Source organism: Hemitrygon akajei, chromosome 3, assembly GCF_048418815.1.
Source record: "Hemitrygon akajei chromosome 3, sHemAka1.3, whole genome shotgun sequence".
Taxonomy (NCBI): domain Eukaryota; kingdom Metazoa; phylum Chordata; class Chondrichthyes; order Myliobatiformes; family Dasyatidae; genus Hemitrygon; species Hemitrygon akajei.
In genome coordinates, this window is record NC_133126.1 from 125,203,357 (window position 1) to 125,227,634 (window position 24,278).

At 39.6% G+C, this 24,278-nt stretch overlaps 1 protein-coding gene across 3 annotated transcripts in view; it reads right to left on the bottom strand.

Annotated features, from left to right (window-relative positions):
• Positions 1 to 24,278, bottom strand: part of LOC140725377 (diacylglycerol kinase delta-like) — a 161,447-nt gene that overhangs the window by 69,280 nt on the left and 67,889 nt on the right. For all 3 annotated transcript variants that reach the window (XM_073040779.1, XM_073040778.1, XM_073040780.1), the window contains one exon: positions 3,181 to 3,285. In XM_073040779.1, coding sequence (XP_072896880.1) covers positions 3,181 to 3,285 — 105 coding nt within the window. The remainder of the gene's footprint in view (positions 1 to 3,180; positions 3,286 to 24,278) is intronic.

The following is a 24,278-nucleotide window of genomic DNA, read 5'->3' on the forward strand; positions in this document are numbered from 1 at the left end:
AAAACAACCTCTGGAACTTCAGAATTTGTCAAATCTCTCTCTCAATCTCAAAAAGCTTTTTCCCACTTTTGGTTAACCATCCAACTCTTATCCTCCATTTCTGTTCTTCTCCACTTTATTCTTTAACATGAAATGTGCTTCATAAACTCATGAAAACTTTGTATGAGGACTTATTAGTTCATACTAGGATTTCAGCTTGCTCAGATACTCCTTTTCAGAACTAGATCTACATAGGATAAATAGCCATCTAGAGAAGTTATTGGAGTAAGTGTATCCCATCAAAAACCAATATTTTAATGGTGGTTGAGGAGAAACAGCAAATATTCATTGTAATATGTTCTTGCACTGTTACCTATCTCAGCTAGCAAGGATAAAAGAGGTACTTTTTAGAAATCAGAGCAACAGACACTTTGAAGTATTTTGAAGAGTATGGGCCAAAGTCTGACACATCACAAACATCCCCTTTGTTCTGTTTCCAACAGAAATACTTGTGCAATAAACTTTAGGCAGCAAAACTACTTGCGCTACAAATACGTTATACATCTTGAAATAAAGCACTCCTCACAAACAGTCCTTAAATGGAAGGGTTGGCCACTCTGTGTTTACAGTGAGAGATGTGGGAGTTATTTACCTTGGCCATTGAAGATCCAGCTACCGTAAATGAGAACGCGCAAACCACCTGAAAGTTACATGGCTATTTATTACACTGGTGATAGTCATTTTAATCGGTTCCATATTTTAATGCAGTGCCAAGACCTGATGGCTCCAGAGCTAAGATAACATATTTAGTATTTTTTTCAATGTCTTCCCCTTTATGTGAGCATACTGTTGACTATCATAAAAGTGCAGTCACCCTCAAGGTGGAGGAACAGCACCTTATGTTCCAACTGGGCACCCTGCAGCCTGATAGCATAGGGATCAATTTCCCCTTCTGGTAAACAAGTCCAACCACTCTTCCTCTATTCCCTACTCTGACCTTTTACTTCTCATCGGCCTAGTACTTTCCCCTGAGTCCCCTCCTCCTTCCCCTTCTCCTGTGGTCCATTCTCCTCTCCTATCAGATTCTTTCTTCACCAGCCCTTGACCTTCCCCACCCAGTGACTTCACCTACCACTTTCGAGCTAGTGCTTTCCCCTACCCCACCTATTTATTCTGGCATCTTCTCCCTTCCTGAAGAAGGGTCTCGGCCTGCAATACCGACTATCCATTTACATAGACACTTCTTGACCTGCTGTGCTCTAGTATTTTGAGTGTGTTGCTTTGGATTTCCAGCATCTGCAGACTTTCTCGTGTTTACACAAACAAAATGTTCACAATCATCCTACTAGGAATCATCTATTTCTGATTTCACTGATACGCAATCCAAGCTTGCACAACGTGGCACTCGTAGTACTTTCCACATAAACAGCTACAGGCAGTTAAGTGATGGTAATAAATGCTGTCTTTTCAATGCCACCTAATCTCAAGAATACAGTCATAGAAAAGTACAACACAGAAACATGCCATTCAGTCCATCTAGTCCACACCAAAACCACTTAAACTGCCTGCTTCCATCTACCTGCACCTGGACCACAGCCCTCCATACCGTTACCATCCATGTACCTATCCAAACTTCGCTCAGGTCCTCTAGACCTGGCAACATCCTTGTAAATTTTCTCATTACCCTTTCAATCTTATCTATATCTTTACTGTAGGTAGGTGACCAAAACTGTCCACAATACTCCAAAAGTCTTATACAACTTTAACATAACATCCCATCTCCTGTACTCAATACTTTGATTTATGAAGGCCAACATGCCAAAATCTTTTCTTTACTACCGTATCTACCTGTGATATCACTTTCAACAAATTATGGACCTGTATTCCCAAACCCCTTTGTTCTACAATACTCCTCAATGCCCTGCCATTTGCTGTGTAGTTTACCCTGTTTAGTCCTTCCAAACTGCAACACCTCACACATATCTGCAGTAAATTCCACCTGCCATTCTTCAAGTTGATCCAGATCTCTCTGCAAGCCATGATAGCGTTCCTCGCTGTCCACCACACCAATCTTGGTGTCATTTGCAGATTTGCTGATCCAGTTAACCACATTATCATCCAGATCGTCCATGTAGGTGACAAACAACAAAGGACCCAGCATCGATTCATGCCGCACTCCACTATTCACAGGCCTACAGTTGAAGAGGCAACCATCAATGACTACTCTCTGGCTTCTCCCACAAAGCCAATTTCTAATCCAATTTAGTACCTCAACTTGTATGCCGAGTTTCTGACCTTTCTTGACCAATCTTCCATGCAAGACCTTGCAAAAGTCTATGTAGACAACATCCACTGCCTTGCCTTCATCCACTTTCCTGGTAACTTCCTCAAAAAACTCAATAAGATTGGTTAGACCTGATCTACCATGTATGAAGCCATGCTGACTGTCTTTAATCACTGCATAAGTATTAAGTGCATGGTGTTGCTAAACTGGAATCATTAATCTAGGAAAAGGAAAATATAAATTACCCATCAGATGGTGATGAAAGGGCCTACAGGAGCAAGATATACCAGTTAGTTGAGCGGTGTCGCAGCACCAACCTTGCACTCAACGTCAGCAAGATCAAAGAGCTGACTGTGGACTTCAGAAAGGGTAAGACGAGGGAACACAAACCAATCCTCGTAGAGGGATCAGAAATGGAGAGAGTGAGCAATTTCAAGTTCCTGGGCGTCAGTATCTCCAAGGACCTAAGCTAGATGCAACATATTGATGCAGTTGTAGAGAAGGCATTATTTTAACTTAATCTGTTTAATAGACATATATATTCTTAATGCAACTCTGCCTTTTTTCTCTATATTTACTTATCATGTATTTCATTATACTGCTGCCATAAAGTTAACAAATTTCACGACATATGCCAGTGATATTAAACCTGATTCTGACTAGAATGCCAAAATCAAAAGAATAAAGGCTGCAATAATGTGTGGATAGATAGCCCTTTTCTTTATATAACAATCTATCTTCCTGAAATGTTCCAAAGGCTTTCAAAGAAATTATAATACTGCCTGAACTCTTCTTTCAAGTTTCAAACTGTTGATGATTTTCTCTCCTCTTCTGCAAGTACCCAGTACCAAGCAGATAACTCACTTGCAGTTTTCAATTCACAGACACAAATTCCAGAAAGTATAGAGCAATCTCACCTCAAAGTGATCCCTGTTTTGGATCGTTTTCATTGCAGCGATCCAATCTTCCATTTCCTTGCGGTTTTCAGCACACAAAATCAACTTTCGGAAAGGAGTAATTATCTGCAAACGAAAAGTATCATATACCTAGTTATAAATTTACTTGCGGCTATTATTTGATATTAGCAGAAAGAGGCTTAAAATTGACAAAAATATAGTACTGTGCAAAGGTCTTACTGTGTGTGTAAGGGAGGGGAGGGGGGAGGGAGAGGGAGAGGGGGAGAGAGAGGGAGAGGGAGAGAGAGGGAGGGGAAGAGGGAGAGAGAAGGAGGGAGGGGAGAGAGAGGGAGGGAGGGGAGAGATAGGGAGGGAGGGGAGAGAGAGGGAGGGGGGAGAGAGAGTGAGGGAGGGGGAGAGGGGAGAGGGAGAGAGAGGGAGGGAGAGAGGGAGGGGAGAGAGAGGAAGAGAGAGAGAGGGAGAGAGGAAGAGAGAGAGAGGGGGAGAGGAAGAGAGAGAGAGGGGGAGAGGAAGAGAGAGAGAGGGGGAGAGAGAGGGGGGAGAGAGACAGAAGGCGAGAGAGGGAGAGAGAGAGGGGGTAGAGAGACAGAGGGAGAGAGAGGAAGAGAGAGGGGGAGAAAGAGAAGAAAGAGATAAAGAGAAAGATGGAGAGAGAGAAAGAGAGAGCGCGCACACGCTAGGGTGCATGAGACCTTTTCACAGTACTGTAGTAATTTTATATATTGCTCTGTTCTGCTGCTGCAAAAGAAAAAACAAATTTCATGACATTGGTGAAGAATAATAAACCTGATTCTGATATGGATCTATGTTGCGGACTGGAAGTGGGAAGGGGGTAGGGAGAAGCGAATCATGGTTGGGAAAAGGGGAAGGGGCAGGAAGCACCAGGGAGACACTGGCTGGATATGGCCCCACCCCCATCCATGGCATTCCTTCTGTCACCCAGCCCACACCACTCCCATGGCATTCCCAACATACTCTGCTCCCGCCAGATTTGCAAACTTGATCTCTGCTCCACATTGACAATGCAGTGCCAAGCAAAGTCTTCGGCACCCTAGGTATAATGCTTAAGAATTTTGCACAGTACTGTACACCGTATTCTAATTTGTACTGTAACCATTCACTCACATTTCACTGTATTGGCATGAGCAATTAGTCTTTAAATGTCATCAAATTAACTACAGTATATATAAACATTTTCTGCTACAACACTTCCAGCTAGAGAGAGGAAGATTGAGCAGAATAGCCATTTGTTTGAATAGTCAGTGACTGAAATGGTTGAATGACATGAGAAAATCAGATTGGTCAAGACAGAAAAGCCCATTGGCATTGCTGATATTCATAGCTCTGACAAATGGAGCATTTGGATTTAGTGAAGTCAGGTTACTCCCAAACAACAGCTAATATGTTCTGGATTGGAAAGAGCAACATTATCACAAAAGGCCTTTGCCATAATCCAAACATCTAAAAATAGAGTAAGTTAAAAATAAGTTACCTACAACATCTGTTTGGGATTTCAGCATTTAACAAAAATAATGACTCCTTTCAAATAAACCACTGAAAATATTTGAAGAATTAGCTGGACTTCCAGCATCCACTACATCATGACTTGAAATCCATTAAACATCTCTGACAAAACTTTTCCCAAAATGAACTATGTGGTAATGTCTGTTGGTTTTCCACTCACTGGCAGTGTCTACCTTTCCATCACACTGACCGCCTTTGCTCTACAATTGCTCTGTTATGAGATAGGACTGCATTTGCCTGGTAGCATTTTTATTTATTCTTTTATTGACAGAGGATAATCAGAGGCACAATTGTTCATTTACATGCTGTATCTTGTTACTTCACTGGAAAATATTACACCAGTTTCTGTCTGAATGTTTATGAAACCCAGCCTTATCTCACCAACTTCAAATCTTAGTCAAGTTGTGTGACATTTGGGACCTGACATGCAGAGATCTTCAATTAAATATTCAACTGAGCTGAACTGAATTCAATATGGCAGGATTCTCTCGATGTCTTTGTGATTTGGTGTTTTGTATTCTGAGTTATTTGTTCATTTTTTTGCCGTTTGTGTGATTTGCTTTTTTTGCACATGGGGGTTTGATGTTTTCTTTGTTTCATAGCTGTCTGTGGGAAGATCAATCCAGAGTTGTATATTGCATACAGACTTCTGTTAGATTAGCTGTAGATCTCCACTGCCAAAAATGTTCCTCTACTACTAATACCATTCCTTTTCCTAGTTTAGCTTTTGGACCTCTGCATATTTAATATCACCAATTTCTACCTTGGTAACTGTCTCCATTCTTGTTTCAGCTCATCCCTCCTTTGTCCTTATCTCTGTCTTTGTCATACAATAGAATGATAGGTTGACTTCAGTATTTCTATGTATAAACTTGTTGTGTTTCAAAACTTTGCTCTGAAATTGACAAGGCATCTGTCATGAACCAGCTGCTGCAGTACCAATACTCATTATAGTTAACAGAAAAATATTCCATAAGAATGCATGTCCACTTACTGTATAACAAGGAATTTCATGGGAAATAGTATTTTGCATAACTGGAAATCGTGATGTGCACAGTTTTTCAGGAACATAACATAGGGTTTACCAGTATCATGAAAAAACCCGTGCAGGCACAAGGAAAAAGTTCAAATTCCACACATGCAGCATCAGAAATCAGAACTGAACCTACGTTTCTGGGGCTATGCTTCCTGACCAAACAAATTTCCCATAAGTTAAAATATGTCCATTTTCTCACCTATCTCTGTTCCTGTAATCTCCAACTTTACAATCTGCTGAATCATGTACACTCCAATAATTTTGGAATTATGTGCTTAAAGGGTAGCTATGCTTTCTGCTCCCAAGGTCTACAGCTTCAGAGTTCACTTATAGTTTGTTCCACCTTGTTGAATCTCCTTCCTTCCCTGAAGTTTCTAACAATCTACTTTGATCAGGTCTTTGATCATTTGGCTATAACAGCCACTTATCTGGCTTGGCAACAACTTTTTTTTTTAATCGTGTCATGAGAAAAGAATTTAGCCCTCTACAACTATTTTTGCATTTTAATGTGTCATGTTATAAACTTATAATATATCGAAATAGGATTTGTTGAAATGATCTACAAAACATTGTGTATCATGTCAAATCAAAAGAAAAATTCCAAAACCTGTCAATAATTAACTAAGTATTAAAAACCAAAGTAAAGCTGAAAAACCAAACCAAAGTGAAGCTGAAAAAGTATTCATCACCATTGTAATTACTACACTTACTTTCTTCAGATGCAATATACAGTATTAACTTACCAACTCACCCATGTTGATGTAGAAAATTGAAAGATCATTTGTTTTCAATGAATTCATATAAATAAATAACGCCTTCCTCTGCAAGATTGAACAGTATTGTAGATTTTCAACAGACCAAACCAAAATGAAGATAAAAGGGAAATTATAACAGAGAAGCACACATCTGGGGAAGGGTACAAAACCATCTCAAAGGCACTGAACATATTTTGGAGCTCAGTGCAGTCCATCATGATAAAGTGGAAAAAATATGAAACCACAACCACACTTCTCAGGTCAGGCCACTCTTAGGTTGCCAGAGAAGAATGGCAGTTATACGAGAGGCTACTATGATGCCAACAGTCACTCTGAGTGAACTGCAGAAGTCAGTGGCTGCTACTGGAGATGAAGTTCATGACTCCACAATCTCTAAGGCCTTGCACAAAAAAAGGGCAAGGAAGAAACCTTAGCTAAAAAAATATATATATTCTTGCTCATCAAGACTTTGCAAAGTGTCACTTAAAAGATACTGTAAAGATGAGGAAGAAAGCCTTGTAGTTGTATGAGACTGAAGTGGAACGCTTTGGCCTCAACACTAAGCAGTACGAGCAGCATAAATCTAATACTACAATCAGCCAGGTAACACCAGCCCTACTGTAAAGTCTGGTGGAGGCAGCATCATGCTATGGGGATGCCTTTCAGCAGCAGGGACTGGAAATCTGGTCAGGATTGAGGGAAAAGTAAATGCTGCTAAATACAGAGCTCCTGGATAAAAACCTGCTAGCCTCTGCCAGAAAGCTTAAACTGGGAGGAAGTTTGTCTTTTCAGCAAAATAACAACCCAAAGTACACTGCTAGAGTGACCATACAGTGGCTTCAAATGAAGAAATTCTATGTCTTTGAATGGCCCAGTCAGAGTCCTGACCTTAACCTGATTGAATATATCTGGCAAGATCTCAAAATTGCTCCCCAACTAGCCTGGCACAACTAGAGCAGTTTTGCAAAGAGGAATGGGCAAATCTTGCCTCATCACGCTGTTCAAAGCCAATAGAGACATATCCAAAAAGACTACTGGTTGTAATATCTGCAAGAGGTGGTTCAACTAAATACTGATCAAAAGGGGAATGCATACTTTTGAAGTGCTTACATTTCAGTTTTTGAATTTTTGGTTTTTCATGCTTTGTAATTTTCCCTGTTTTTTGTGCTCTACTGTGAAAAAAGGAGCACATGGTTCATAAATAAAAGTTCTTATTTAAATTGATCAAAATCTCTGGTTGTAATACTCATTTATGTGAACAAAGGGTTGGAAGCTAAATATTTTTTCAAGGCATTGTATTTAGTAGTGTTCCCATGAAGCACCCTGTAAAGCTTTCCCCCCATGTTAAAGGTGCTAATGGAAATCGTTCCCAATTGATAAGTTTTCCTTGACTCTGACAGGATTTATTAATCTCTCCTTCATACTCCTGCAGTTTGCTTTTTCATTCAATCCAAGTCACAGTCATCAAGTAATGCTGTGTCTATGCTGCATTTGACTCATCAAGTCTAAGCTGATCATCAAGCCACCATTCACACTAATCCCTTTACTCACCCTGTATTCCAATCAACTCTTTCAACCTGCACTTACCCTCAAACTATTTTCTCTATTCACATGGACTGTGTTGCCAGCAAGTTACAGTAAATAAAAGCCTATTTTATATAGCACCTTTTATGACTTCCAGATGTTGCAAAGCACTTTACATCTATTAAAGTACTTCCTGAATTGTTGTCACTGTTGTAATGTGAGAAATATGGCAGTCAATTTGCACACATTTCCACAAATAGCAATGTAATAACGTAAATTTAACATTTTCAGCATTGCTAATGCCAGAATGTTTCCCAAAAAAATAAAATTGAGCTTTAATTTGGTTTTCTGGCACTATTGAATGGAAACACTGAAGGACAGACAACCACGTTGTATTAGTTGAAAGCAGCAGAAATATTATCTGTGATATTCAACAGACTAGCTTGGAGGAGAAGCAATCATGATTCTTTCAATGCCCATCTGCTAATGGTTTCATTGTCTGAATTCTCTCCTTTCCATCATGACTGCCCTGCCTCTCTACACCCATATCCCTCCCCTACCCAGACAGCCTTGAACCCAACTGGAACATGTCTTTACACTGACCACCACATAGTGAAGATGAGTATGAGTAGGTGAACATAAGGCTGAAGGGATACTGCAGGAGGATAAGCTTTGAGCTTCTTGGCCACTGGGTTGTTTCTGGAGGAGGTAAGACCTGCATAAACTGGACAAGTTGAATCTCAACATTGCTAACATCGAATGAATGTATGAGGCCTCCGCCGGTCAGGGTTAACCATGGGTGTTGTGTCCCAGCTGTCTAAACAAGCCAGGGCAGTACAATATGGAGAGCATGCTGTTGCCCATATAGCAAGCTCCCCCTCTCCATGCATCTGATGATCCCAAAGGAACAAATACAGTTTGGCACCAGCTAATCATGGGACAATTTACAATGACCAATTAACCTACTAATCGGTACGTCTTTGGACTGTGGGAAGAAACTGGAACACTCGCAGAAAAACCACACATTCCATGGGAAGAAAGTATGTTGGAATTGAACTCCGAACTAAAACGCCCTGACCTGTAATAGCATCGCTCTAACCACTATGCTACCATGCAATATAAATTACATTGTTAACGGAATGGGAAAGACACAAAACTGGATGTAGAAGTTAAGGATTTAAGAAACAAGATGGAGGGGGATAGAGGAATGATTCTGGAAAACAGAAGAAACAAAGGCTGGGACAAAGGGTGCAAACACCAAGTTTGATGCTCCTTCATTGTGCATGCATTGATGTAAGGATTCTTGGAAATAAAGTCAATGGACTTAGAGCGCAGATAGAAATCTGGGAGTAAAAAGTCATGGACACTAACGGAAAATGACTTAAAATATTAAAATAAAACAGAACTGCAATTGCTGGAAATTTAAAATAAAATCAGAAAATACTGGAAATACTTAAGCAGGTCAGGCTAGATTTGTGGGAAGAGAACAAACCTTATGATTCAGATTGAAGACTCTTAGAACTGGGAAGGAGAGCTAAGAAGCTTGTTAAGCAGCAAGGAGGTTGGAGGAGGAATAATGTATTTAAAAGGATAAAACCAGGGTGGTCATGGGGATAAACTGTTGAGCCAGAAAGGTTCATCTCGTGTCATACCATTGAGAGCTAGAATAACCTGGATTTTGCATTGGTAGGCAGCTGCCACCTTTCAGCAATCAAGCTCTGACGAGACTTTCATTGTATGGCTGATTGATGGGTCACCTCTGGCTGTGTAAGACTCTGAGTATTTCTATAACCTTTGGCTGAGTTTGAACCTCAAGTATGGGTAAACGGATGTTATGACTGTTTGCCCCAATTACCAGAAATGTTTTAGACAAATGAAGATAGAGCTTGATCATATTGTTCTAATCTTTAAAAAAGATGTTTCTAATTTTCTTCTTCCGAGATAATTGACATAGTATTTCTAGATGGCATTTTAAACATTATTTTTGGAACGGGTGAAGCTTTACTCCCAAAGAGGACACAATTGAGAAATGTCACCAGGGGGTTCCATGTCAATTATTTCTAGAGGCTGAGGGGAGAGTTGATAGAGGTTTATATAATTATGAGAGGAATACACAGAGTAGTCATACAGTACCCTTTTCATCTTTCATTTAAGATGAAAAGGAATAATTTGAAAGGAGATGAGAGAGGTAAGTTTTTTTTTTACACACAAATTAGTGGGTGCCTGGAATGTGCTACCTGGGGTAGTGGTAGAGGCACATACATAAGAGACGCTTAGATAAATACATGAATTTGAGGGAAATGGAGGGATTTGGACTTGGTGTAGATGGAAAGGATTAGAATAGTTGGCCATTTGATCACTAATTTTTTGGTGTGGCACAACATTGTTGGCTGAAGGGCCAGTTCCTGTGCTGTACTGTTCTATGTAAATTATTTCTGGAAGGACAGGCTATGTGACATGCCCCACAGTATATTCATCAGATTCATCACTCTCTGGTTAAAATAAAAATTCCTCCATACCTCCGTCCTAAAAGGTCACCCCCTCAATTTTAAGGTTGTGCCCTCTAGTTCTGGATACCTCCACCATAAGAAACATCCTCTCCACATCCACCCTCTCTAGTCCTTTCAACCTAGTTTACTTTACTTTATTGTCACCAAACAATTGATACTAGAGCATACAATCATCACAGCAATATTTGATCCAGCGCTTCGCGCTCCCTGAAGTACAAGTCGAAGTAAATATAATAAAAATTTAAATTATAAATCATAATTAGAAAATAGAAAAGGGGAAGTAAGGTAGTGCAAGTCAGGTCTGGATATTTGGAAGGTACAGCCCAGATCTGGTTTGGTTGGTTTCAATGAGATCCCCATGAATTCTTCTAAATTTCAGTGAGGACAGGCCCAAAGCTGTCGAACGCTCCTCATATGTTAACCCCTTCATTCCTGGAATCATCCTCATGAACATCCTCTAGACATTCTCAAATGACAACACATCCTTTCTGAGATATGGGGCCCAAAACTGTTGACAATACTCCAAGTGCAGCCTGACTAGTGTCCTACAAAGCCTAAGCATTATCTCCTCAATTTATCATTATGTAAGATCATCCTGAACTTTTATATATGTGCCATTTTCTCCATCTAATATATACTATATTTTTCTAGCTGCTCCCCCCCTCCGTTAACCAACCATGCTTACAGTATGTGTAATTATGTCAAATCTAAACCTGAAGCATTAATATGGTTAACAGCCTTTCATGTGGCACATTATCAAATGTATTATGAAAAATTGAAATGTACTATATTCATTTGTTCAACTTTAACTATCCTCCCAGAACTTTAATAGATTTGTCAAACGTTATTTTTTGTGTGAGTCTACCTAAACACATTGAGCAGTACAATCCAGTTTGGGTCATTGTTTTCCAAAATTTCACTATTCAGTTTACAGGCATTGATTGCGATTTTAATTCAATACCCCTCTAGAAACTCAAAAGTAATTCAAATATTTATTAGGCAATCTGCACTTTCAGACTCGATGCTGAGCTCACCTCAAGGGAAAACAAGCTTGATAATAGTTTTGCTTCTGTAATCTGCATTTCCTCCAAACACATCTTTAATTTCTTTGTTTCATATTGCCCCCTTTTGTCTTGCATCACCATCCCATGTAAATATACTTTTGCATTCCGTCGTATCATGGACCTTCCCAATGTCTTTTGCCTTTCGTTCAATTTTTCTGCTTCTGTGTACTCTTAGAACTTTGTAAACCTCTAACATCCAACAGCTTTGGCAAAAGGCCATAAGCCTGCAAGGTTAACTCTGTTTAATTCTTCACAGTTACTCTCTGCCTACCTGAGAATTTTCAGAAATTTTGTTTTTACTTCTTGAGGGAATTGGCATTTTGCTGTTCCACCCATTCCCAATTACTTGATTGGTGAAGAGTAACTGGTTCTGATAGAGACTTTATACGAAGCGTTAACTGGTTTTTCTTTTCACAGATGTTACTTGACTTGACTTCTTCCAGCACTGGTGTTTTTATAACATAAAATTACAAAAACTTCTCAAACCCTGTGGTGAAAGCTGGCAGAATCTGCGGAGTGGTTCATTGAGTTTACATTACTAACCTTTCATAATGCTACTTCTCTCTTTGCAAGCTTAGCGGTTTTACATTCACCGCTCATGCCCTGAAATATGGTCACATTTGTTATGCTCAACCAAGTGGAAAGGATTGGTCTTCACATCGGAAGTGAGTTTGATCACTGACCTAAAGATTATATCAATGCTAAAGTTATATTTAGCCCAGCAGCAGTGAGTGTACGTGTGATTAAGAGCCTCGTATCTGTATCTTCTTTTGCTCATATCCTATAATAAACCACAACAAAATCGCACGATATATGAATATACTCACATTTTCCATTCACATGTTTTTCAGAACAGTTAAGCTAACTCAACATAATCTGATTATTGATATAAACATCACTCCACATGACAGTCAGAGAAGGAATTCCTCATCTTTGTCTTAAACAGGTCAACTCTTTAATCTAAAGCTATACCCCTGGATCTGTATGCCTTAATTAGGGGAACATTCGCTCAGCATCTATCCATCAAGTCCCCTTGAATCTATATTTCAATAAAATCACCCCTCATGCTTTAAAAAACAACTCTGGGTCCACCTGCACAACCTTTCCTCATAAACACCCTCTACAACCCAGGAATCATCCTTGTGAAACTTCTCTGAACTACCTCCAATACACGTATATTCTTCTCCAGGCATGGAGACCAAAACTATACACAGGTGTGCTATTATCAATGCCTTGTTTAGTTGTATTTTTCCAATGTTTATGCACCATTCATTAGGCCATAAAGGCCAACATTCCTAAATATTTGATGTAGCTGATGTTTTAAAGTTTTGCATGGTCTCCTGTAGAAAGTGAGCCATCTCCTGACGTTACAAAATCCTTATGTTATCAATCAGAAGCTCAAAGAAAAATACTCTCCACTTGCCTGGATGAGTACAGCTCCAAAAATTCTCATATCCTGAATTGACAACAACCAGATCAAAGCTGTCTACTCAATTGGTATCTCATTTACACCCGAAACCTTCATTGTCAACACAATCAGTGCACAATGGTGTCAGTGCCTACAAAGTGCATTGCAGCTATTTGTCTTGATTTTTCACCAAGGATCATCATCTTGTTGTGCTGGAAAGGCTTATGAGTTCCTGAAATCCCGAAAGCGATGCCATCTGAAGTTTAGCCATCTAGTGGTTTTCTCCTGGTAGGGTCACCAATGGTGGTCAGGTCAAGGGAGAGGTTTCAGACGAAGAGCAATCCAACCAAGACCTCAACAATGGGGCAGCGAAAGATGACACATCACAACGTCAGTGAAGGGTCTCCACTCGTCTTGCATGCCATAGCTTTGGACCCTGACCCCAATCAGTCAAGGACTGTGTGGTGGCTGCCCATGCATCAGCCTCCCCATGTTAAACAAAGTCATGCATAGGTGTTTTCCATTAACAAGAACCCCCAGAATCCCAGATTGGCCTCTTGAGGACCTACCAACAGACAGCCCCTTTGGAAAACATTATACTCGACTCGAATGATCGCATTACTACTACTATTTGTCTTGATTATACTAGCAGTAACTCCAAATCAGCAGCCTCCACCAACAAGATGCAGAAGAGCATCAGGCATGTTAGAACACCTCACTTAAAGGGTCCCCTCACACGCCAACCTGACTATGAAATATCTCTCCAGTCCTTCATTATTACTGGGTCTAATTCTGGGAGCTACATATCTACAAACACATGGAAGTACTTTCAATAGACAATAGACAATAGGTGCAGAAGTAGACCATTCGGCCCTTCGAGACTGCACCGCCATTTTGAGATCATGGCTGATCATCTACTATCAATACCCGGTTCCTGCCTTGTCCCCATATCCCTTGATTCCCCTATCCATAAGATACCTATCTAGCTCCTTCTTGAAAGCATCCAGAGAATTGGCTTCCACTACTCTCTGAGGCAGTGCATTCCAGACCCCCACAACTCTCTGGAAGAAGAGGTTTTTCCTTAACTCTGTCCTAAATGACCTACCCCTTATTCTCAAACCATGGCCCTCTGGTACTGGACTCTCCCAGCATCTGGAACATATTTCCTGCCTCTATCTTGTCCAATCCCTTAATAATCTTATATGTTTCAATCAGATCCCCTCTCAATCTCCTTAATTCCAGCGTGTACAAGCCCAGTCTCTCTAACCTCTCTGCGTAAGACAGTCCAGACATCCCAGGAATTAACCTCGTGAATCTATGCTGCACTTCCTCAACAGCCAGGATGTCCTTCCTTAACCCTGGAGACCAAAACTGTACACAATACTCCAGGTGTGGTCTCACCAGGGCTCTGTACAAATGCAAGAGGATTTCCTTGCTCTTGTACTCAATTCCCTTTGTAATAAAGGCCAACATTCCATTAGCCTTCTTCACTGCCTGCTGCACTTGCTCATTCACCTTCAGTGACTGATGAACAAGGACTCCTAGATCTCTTTGTATTTCTCCCTTACCTAACTCTACACCATTCAGATAATAATCTGCCTTCCTGTTCTTACTCCCAAAGTGGATGACCTCACACTTATTCACATTAAACGTCATCTGCCAAGTATCTGCCCACTCACCCAGCCTATCCAAGTCACCCTGAATTCTCCTAACATCCTCATCACATGTCACACTGCCACCCAGCTTAGTATCATCAGCAAATTTGCTGATGTTATTCTCAATGCCTTCATCTAAATCGTTGACGTAAATTGTATCCTTTCGCCAGAAGGATAATAATGGTTCAGAAGATTAGTTCACCATTAGCTTCTCATGGGCAATATAGGCTGTGTAATAAAAATTGGCCTTATCAGTGACATCTATATCCCAAAAAGAGAATAAAGAAGATCTGGAAAGGCATTCCTCTGTTCAGCACAATGTTTGGTCTCCCTCCCCTTAAAGAATATATTATTTTCCACACTTGCTACCATACTGGATAATCTCATATTTCCCTACATTACGTTTTACAGGCACATCCAAACATGAATTCCAACCAGGGATCACCCCAACTCCAAAATGAAGCCCAATTCAGAGATCAGAACACTTTGTGTGCTTTAAAAGCTTGGCTGCTTCATCCTAATATAGCCCAAGTATTCACAAGGTGATCATTAAGCTTATAAACCAGGGCTGAAAAAACAGCGTCAAAAATATGATCTTGAACTGAAAACAAACAGCTAGAGGAGCACAGTGGGTCAGGCAGCATCCATGGAGGCAAAGGAACAGTTGATATGTGGGTTGAAACCTTGCATCAAGATTGATAAATTTACACCTTTAACATGGCTGACAGTGTGCATTAATAAAGACTGCAAAGATATTGGAGAGCAATAATGTAATACTGCATTTACACTTGCGACCTTTATTAGTAGAAATCAGTGGAACTGATGGGAAAGCATGATGTGCCCAGATATGAAATAACTGACTGCAAAAACCTTTCCATATCACCAGTTACCTCATGTAAGATTCTGCAAAGTAGAAACTGTCAGTTTCCTTTTAAATTAAAAGCAAAAATCAAATTAATCAAAAATCCCAATCCTAATAATTCAGCACACAGGTCTCAACCTAGGTTGTGAAGCGGAGACTGATAAGCACCAAGCTTTCTCCCTTTACTTCTGATTCTAGGCTTATTAGTGGTGGGTTATTCATAAAGCAATATTCTGTTCCAATAAATTAGCAAATAATTCAATCCCTTGAGTGTCCTTTCCCTACACAATTAATCTGTAACACATTACCTGCCATATTTTCATCTTAAAATCACAGAATTTTAGAGTGCAGGATGCCATGCAGCTCATCACAGGTTTGCCATCTCTTTCAGAATCCTTTCACTACTCTGCTCTTTTCCCATAATTTTGTAATTTTAGCCTCTAAAATTTTATCCAATTCTCTTCTGTAAGGTACAATTGAATTTTTTTCTTTCACCCTTTCATCGAGTGCATTCAAAATCATAACAACTTGCTTTGTAATCTTTGATATTCTTATTTCAAAAGAACCTATCAGCTTCAGTCTTGTAAGTCTAAATTGCCCCATCAATATCTAATAGTTCAGTTCTAGAAATTTATTTTAATATGTCTGGGGAAATTGCTTGCTGATTACCTTCAAAATAAATCCATCTCAGTTTTAAGATCTTGTTTTATTCTTGCCCTTATCGGAGGAAATAGGTTGTATCTATGCTATCAAACTGTTTTAATATTTAAACATCTCATCATATCACCCTTTTATCTTCTAAATTCAAGGGAATACAAGGTTATGCAACATGTCCTTGTGATTTAATTTTCTAATCCCTGTATTCATGGGCTACCATACAAACCTCAACAAAATGATAATTGGCTGCAAATTACTCCTGCAAAAATACTTATCTGATATTATGTGATAACCAGTCAATGCTGGAAAAATACAGAGCCTGAATTATGCCAGTGAAACCAAATATAATGTAAAAAAAAAAAGGATCTTGTGCTTTCCTAGTGTATAAACACTTCTTGGCTTCCAGCCAGGTACAAGTATTAATTTTAACTGACTTTCGATGACAAGTTCTGCCACCTTCATCAGAGATGATGCCTGGACATGTCTAGTCCGGTGGTATTTATACCCCCGTTGTCCATTCCTCCTGATTGGTTAGTCCTCATCCAGTCAGTTTTCAGTAAATGCAGAGCAGTGTATATCGGCTAGATTGGATGCAAGATGGAAACTCGCAACAAGGAGCATAGGAGGTGTATTTATTTGGGTTACCCGGAGAAATCGGTGGTAGCAGAACATTGCATTCGCAATGGCCATACGATTGACTTCAACAACATAAAACTACTGTGCCACGCCAAAGGCTTTTGGGACTGCCTGATGAAAGAAGCCACAGAAATAAAACTAGAGATAAAGAATTTTAACAAAGGCAAAGGTCTCACTCTAAGTAAGAACTGGAATTCAATTGTAAACAAGGTGGGAGAGTGGAACCCTGACTGGATGAGGCCTAACTAATCAGTAGGGACGGACGATAGGGTTATAAATGCCACCGGAACAGATACCTAGGCATCATTCCTGATGAAGATGGCATGGTCTGTCATTGAAATGTTGGTTAAAATCTATACCTGTGCCTGGCTGGAAGCCCGGGAAGAGTTTATTTGCCAATTATGATGTTACCTAATATCAGACTAGCCAGAAAGACCATATGGGTCCTAAGTATAACATGCTCTAAACTTCCACTCTGATCTTCTATTACTGCCTTCTGCCTACAAGGCGAGATCAGGTAACATAAGTGTCAATGACCAATCACACCCAGTTTCGCTCAATGTATTTTATGTACATTTTGGTAGGGAGAACTATGATACATTCATGAGCCACCATATCTCCACAGACCTTGTAATTTTAGTCTCTGAAGCCACCTCTGGGCATCCTTCAAGTGGGTGAATTCATGAAAGGTATCTGGTCCAGATGGTGCTTGTGGCTGAAAATGTAAGATCTGTGCAGATCTACTGGCTGGAGTACTTATGCAAACATTCAACCCTTTGCTTCTGCATTCTGAGGTTCTCATCTGTATCTGTTCTACAAGGAGAGTGTGGTGACTTGTCTCAATGACTACCATGCAGTGGCACTTCCATCAACCTTAATGCAGGGCTTTGAGAGGTTGATCATGCCATGAATCAAATCCTGCCTCACAGATGATCTAGATCCACCTCAGTTTGCCTACCAACAGGACTTTGTATGTCAGGCTGCTATTTATTGATTACAGCTCAGTGTTCCAACACAATTATCCCATTCAAACTCATCATAAAGCTTCAAGACCTGAGCGCCTGCACCTCCCTCGGCAACTGAATACTTAACTTCTTCAGCAACCAGTGAGGATTGGTAATAACATCTCCTTCTCGCTGTCTGTCAACACAGGTTCACCTCAAGGCTGTGTGCTTAGGAACCTGCTCTCACTTTCAAATTAACTGGTGACTCCATTGTTGTTAGATAAATCGCAGGGGGTAGTGAGTCAGCTTACTGAAGTGAGAAGCCTGAACATTTCAGGAACAGCTTCTTCCCCTCTTCCATCAGATTTCCGAATGGACGATGAACCTATGAACACTTCCTCAGTATTTTTCGCCCCTCGTTTTGCACTACATAGTTAATTTATTTTTTTTATATACACTTCTTATTGCAGTTTATAGTTTTTATTGTTATGTGCTGCTAAAAAATACAAATTTCACAACATATATCAGTGACATTAAACCTGATTCTGATACTGTAGATCACATAGTTGATTGGTCCCGCAAAAACCTCTTGCTCAAGATCAGCAAAACTAAAGAGCTAATTAACTTCAGGAACAGGAAGGAGGGTCTACATTGGGAGATCAGTGGTGGAGGCATTCCGCAGCTTTATATTCCCAGCCATTAACATATCGGATGCCTTGTCCTGTGCCTAGCACATAAATGCAATCATAAGGAAAGCATCCCAACATCTTTACTTTCTTAGGAGGTTAAGAAAGTTCAGCTGATCATCAAACGCTCTAACAAGCCTCTGCAGATGCATTGCTGAAAGTATTCTGACTGGCTGCATCATGGTCTGGTATGGTCAGGAATGTAAGAAGCTGCACTGAGTCAAGATTCTGGCCAATGCATCGTAGACACATCCTCTCCCCCCCACATAGGCTGCATCAATAGGATGGGCTGCTTCAAGAAAGCAACATCTGTCATCAAATATCCCTGCTATCTTGGCCATGCCATCTTTTCTCAGCAGGAAGTACAGAAGCCTGAAATTCCACACCACCAAGTGCAAGAACAGCTTCTTCCCGACAACTATTTGGTTTTTGAACCACCCAGCAAGAACCTTAATCACCATAATTTAGCAACAATAAGAACACTTTGACCATTTTGCAATAGAAGACATTTATTTTGTTCTAATTGTTTCATCTTGTAAAAATTGTGTATAATTATATTTTCCTTCTGAATTCTACTTACAGTATATGCGCTGTGTTCCTCTGTTAGAACTACAGACTGCACCTATGCAGACACGTACCTGTGCATAGGACAATACACTTCACTTTCCTTTATTATGCTTCAACAAACGTCATTAAAACCATGAGAACAATATTATATTTTCCCTTAGCTAACAAACCTTGGAGAACTCAACATTTATTCTTGCTTTGCCTCCATTTTCACCTCCTACTGGCAGCTGTATCTTCAGTTCACTGTCCTGTCCCCCATTAGGACACTCCTTAAAACAAACATTTGTTTCCATCTTCTGTGCACAGATGTTATTTTAAGGTCAATAATACTTCCATGGGGCTCCTATATAAACTCAAGATTTTTGCTGAAGAAATCAGCAGTCCTTTTTTTCTGAACAATTATTTCAGAAACTGCAACTGAAGTTTCCTTTTAAAACTGCTTTATTTTAAACCTTCACCTCCTTATCTAAATATCCTTCTATATTTTTATTGTCTTAATGTTTCTCTCCAATTCTTAACTAGTGTTCCCTTGCCTAGCTCTGTTCAGCCATTTATAAAATAGTTAGACATATATTTTCACCTCTTTTTCTTGAATGTATAAAAAATATCCACTATCTTTAGGTTCTGAAGAATGGGCTACACTCAAACTAACAATTAATTTGTCTTTTCTATCACATATAGTGACTGTTGTTTGCCCAGTTATAACACTGTGCATGTTTCAGATTCTGTGCAGGTGCAATACTTTTACCTTTCGTTGTTTTTCCATTAGTTTGCTACACAGCTTACAAAAGCCCTTCATATTTTTTTAATATGTAAAAACCTGGTCAAAGAAAAACTTATGCCTCTTACATCTTAGGTATATGGAGGAATTTAAGGTAGGGGGTTATATGGGAGGCAGGGTTTAAAGGTTGGCACAACATCGTGGGTTGAAGGGCCTGTACTGTTCTGTACTATTCTATGTTCTATATCTTCCATCTTTTTAATCTAAAGCCTCATTTTTATAATGGACCTTTGACAATATATCTGATTGTTTCTACAAAACTGGACATCAAGGATGAAAGTGTAAACAATCCAATTTTCACAGAGTAGAATCAAACCCTTACTGTTGGTCCTTCCCTATTGTACAATATATCAATGCATCATATTTTACATTGAATTTTTACTAGGCATTTAATTTTTTAAAGACTAAATTCTCAGGAGCTTATATCACAGAACAGGATTACATTTTAGTATGCTCTTGTAACAAACAAAGATGAATACCTGAAATACTGAAGAGTCAGTAGCTTCCTTGATCAATCTCATTCCAAAAATACCAGGCCACTCTATAAATAACTAAAAGAATGCATTTCTTTTTCTGGGTTACTCCCACATTGCAGGAAGTATATTATATTATGTTTAGGAACATAATAACAAATAGAGGTGAATTGTGAAATGAAATTCATGAATGGTTGAAGAAAGCAATGACAAAAATAAGACTACAAACTGAGATAAAGAAATAAGGATACAAGGAGAATGCATGAAAATTACATTTCATTTTTTTCTTGATGTGCTAAATTTCAACTAATATCGTCCAAATTCACAGCAGAATACTGTGATATTAGCAAAGGAACACATCTGTAATATCATGATTAACAAACTAAACACACACAGCAAAGAACTCTACATAAGAGCCTGGTTCAAATTCCTGATTAGTGCTTCTTAACCTGGAAAAGATTGGTAGAATGACCTACAATGGGTTAACTTGATTTATGGGAATTTACACATTATTCAAGAATGCCACACAATCCAGTGTAGTGCAGGCAAGAGGTTAGCTGAGAATTGCTTTCATAATTTTAACTTCCAGACTAGATGTCTTCCAGTGGAGCTTGTGATCTCTACAAAACTTTTCTGGTTTGTGTTACTGAATTATCTTAAAATAGACTAGTCTGTAATTCAGTGTGGTGTGCACTGCTACATTTTAAAACTCAAATTTGACATTTTGATGATGTATGAAAATATTGCAGCCTCAGCTAGCCAGCTGAACAGTCAAGTTCATAAAAAATTCAAATTGTCTCATTTCTTTAATTTGTTTCTGCCTTCATTTTATTATTTGGTGTGAACATGTTTTGATAAGCCAGGCACATATTGAAAGCCATGATGTGTATGCCAAGTGCACATGTACAATTACATAATCAAATCATTAACAGATTAAATTATCACCTAGCTTGACTTTAAACCAATTCAACGCCAGACAAAGAACAGTAAGATTAACACAGAAACCTAATTTTTAGATAAGAAAGTCAAAATAGTTTGGGAATTTAGTAGGGTTCAATAGAATAGCTCAAAATCAGAGTGGCACAGTAATGTAGGGATCAGCACGATCAGGGTTCAATTCACAGTGCTGTTTGTAAGGAAAAGTACATTCTCCCCATTACCACATGGGTTTCCTCCAGGTGCTCTGGTTTTCGCCCACATTCCAATAATGTTCAAGTTAGGGTTAGTAAGTTGCGCTCATGCTACGTTAGAGCTGGAAGCGTGGGGAGACCTGCAGTTTGCTCTCAGCACATCCTTGGTCTGTGCTGGCCTTTGATACAAATGATATATTTCATTATATGTTTTGCTGTTTGATATTTTATGTGATAAGTAAAGCTAATCTATCTTCTTTAATATCAATGGTGGCACCTTCACATTTGTGCTAAGCAATTAAGTTGTTATATCTCTACCCAGGAAATAATTTATAAATTAAAGTCAATACAATTTGTATTTCAGGTATCAAATATATGTAAATACTTCCTGTGTAAATCCCAAGAATGTGTCCTATTTCTTCTATTTGCTATTCATGATTTTATGAAAGCCTGGTCAGTGTTTCTTTTGCTTTCCTTTATATGCATTAAATGATCTTTCAAGAATTACTAGATTCTAGAATGGTTCCAGAGGACTGGAATATTGCAAATACTATTTCAAGAAGGGAGAGAGGCAGAAGAAAGAAAATTGTAGGCCAATTACCCCAACTTCAATGGTTGGGAAGAAGTTGGAGTCCACTATTAAGGATGAGGTTTCAGGATTCATAGAGGCTCATGATAAAGTAGGCTAATGTCAGCATGGTTCCCTTACGGATATGTCTTGCCTGACAAATCTGTTGGAATTCTTTGAGGAAATAACAGGCAGGATAGACAAAGGAGAGTCAGTGGATGTAGTTTACTTGGATTTTCAAAGGCCTTTGACAAGGTGCTGCAAATGAGGCTGCTTAAAAAGAACCCATGGTATTACAGGAAAGATATCAGCATGGATAAAAGTTTGGCTGACTGGCTGGAGGCAAGGAGTGGGGATAAAGGGAGCCTATTCTGGTTGGCTGCTGGTGACTAGTGGTGTTCCGCAGTGGTCGGTATTTGGACCGCTTCTTCTCACATTATACGTCAATGATTTGGATGACGGATTGATGGCTTTGTGGCCAAGTTTGCAGATGACACAAAGATAGATGGAGGGGCAGGTAGTGTTGAAGCAGGGAATTTGCAGAAGGACTTGGATAGATTAAGAGAATGGACAAAGTGGCAGATGGAATAAAGTGTAGGAAAATGTATGGTCATACACTTTGGTAGAAGGAATAAAGGTGTGGACTATTTTCTAAATGGGGAGAAAATTCAAAAATCAGAGGTGCAAAGGGACTTGGAAGACCTTGTGCAGGATTCTCTAAAGGTTAATTTGCAAGTTGAGTCGGTGATAAGGAAGGCAAATGCAATGTTAACATTCATTTCAAGAGAACTAGAATATAAGAGCAAGGATGTAATGGTGAGGCTTTAAAAAGCATTGGTCAGACTGCACTTGGCATCTTGTGAGCAGGTTTGGGCCCTTTAGCTAAGAAAAAATGTGCTGGCATTGGAGAGGGTCCAGAGGAAGTCCACGAGAATGATTCCGGGAATCAAAAGGTTAACATATGTGGAGCGTTTGATGTTTCTGGGATTCTACTCACTGGCGTTTAGATGACCGTTTAGGGGCGGGGGAGGATCTAATTGAAACCTATTAAATACTGAAAGGCCTGGATGGAAAGGATATTTCCTTTAGTGGGTGAGTCTCAGATTGGAGGACACAGCATCAGAATAGATATCCATTTAGAACAGAGATAAGAAAAAAAATTCTAAGCCAGGTGGTGGTACATCTGTGGAATTCTTTGCCACAGACAGCTGTAGAGGACAAGTTATTGTATTTAAAATGGAGATTGATAGGTTCTTGATTAGTCAGGGTGTCAAAAGTTATGGGGAGAAGGCAGGAGAACATGGTTGAGAAGGGTAATAAATTAACCTTGATGGAATGGCGGAGCAGACTCAATGGGCCTAATGGCCTAACTCTGCTCCTATGTCTTATGGTCTGCAGGCTGTGGTCCTCTTCATTGGACTGCTTCTATCGCAGCGGAGACAATCACAAAATGGACCAAGGGCATAGAAGATTTGTGCATTACTGGACACATACACAATTTGGACTATTTATTAGGTGTGTCCTCTGCCATCTCTAGTTGCTGGTTGCCTAGGTTCACTTGTACAAATGAGCCACTCAGTATCCCACTACTATGGCTACTTGCATTCACCCTACTGCCTTTCTATGCCAAAAAGACCTTTGTCGATGGCTTAGAGTCTCAGAAGTACTTAAACAGAAGACAAGAAGGGTAAAGACAGGGAACAAACCAGCAATGTAAAAGCTAACAACCACTTGTCTGACACATATTGTCCTACTTTGAGCAAAACTGTCTTTAACACTGCTGGAGGAATGTTAATGCAGTAGAGCTCTTGAAGAGAAGCAATTAAAGGTAAACTGCAGTACTTCTGTTTGGATTTGCCTGAATTAGACAGAAGATTTTGACTCCACGCAAATCAGGGTTCAATGGCATTTTAACGGCCAAATGAGCAGGAGGTATGCTCAGTGAAAACTTCCTTGCCCTCTAAATAAGTAAACACGAGGAAGTCTTCAGATACTGGAAATCCACAGCAACGCACACAAAACGCTGGAGGCTCAGCAGGTTATGCTGCTTGACCTGTTGAGTTCCTCCAGTAGTTTGAGTGTGTTCCTTTAAATAAGCACTAACCAGCCATTTAGGACAACGGCAACAGTCAAAAACCCTTGCCAAAACCACACCTGCAACTTATCAGTCAAAGGGCAATCTTTTGTCCTGCTAACAAACAACTTGATAGTTGAATATAATTGAGAATTGGCAATTAAGTTGACTGGAGCTTCTAGCAGTCCTGACTTTTCTTTTGCCACACCCAGTATGTGACATTTTATATTAAAACAAAATGCCA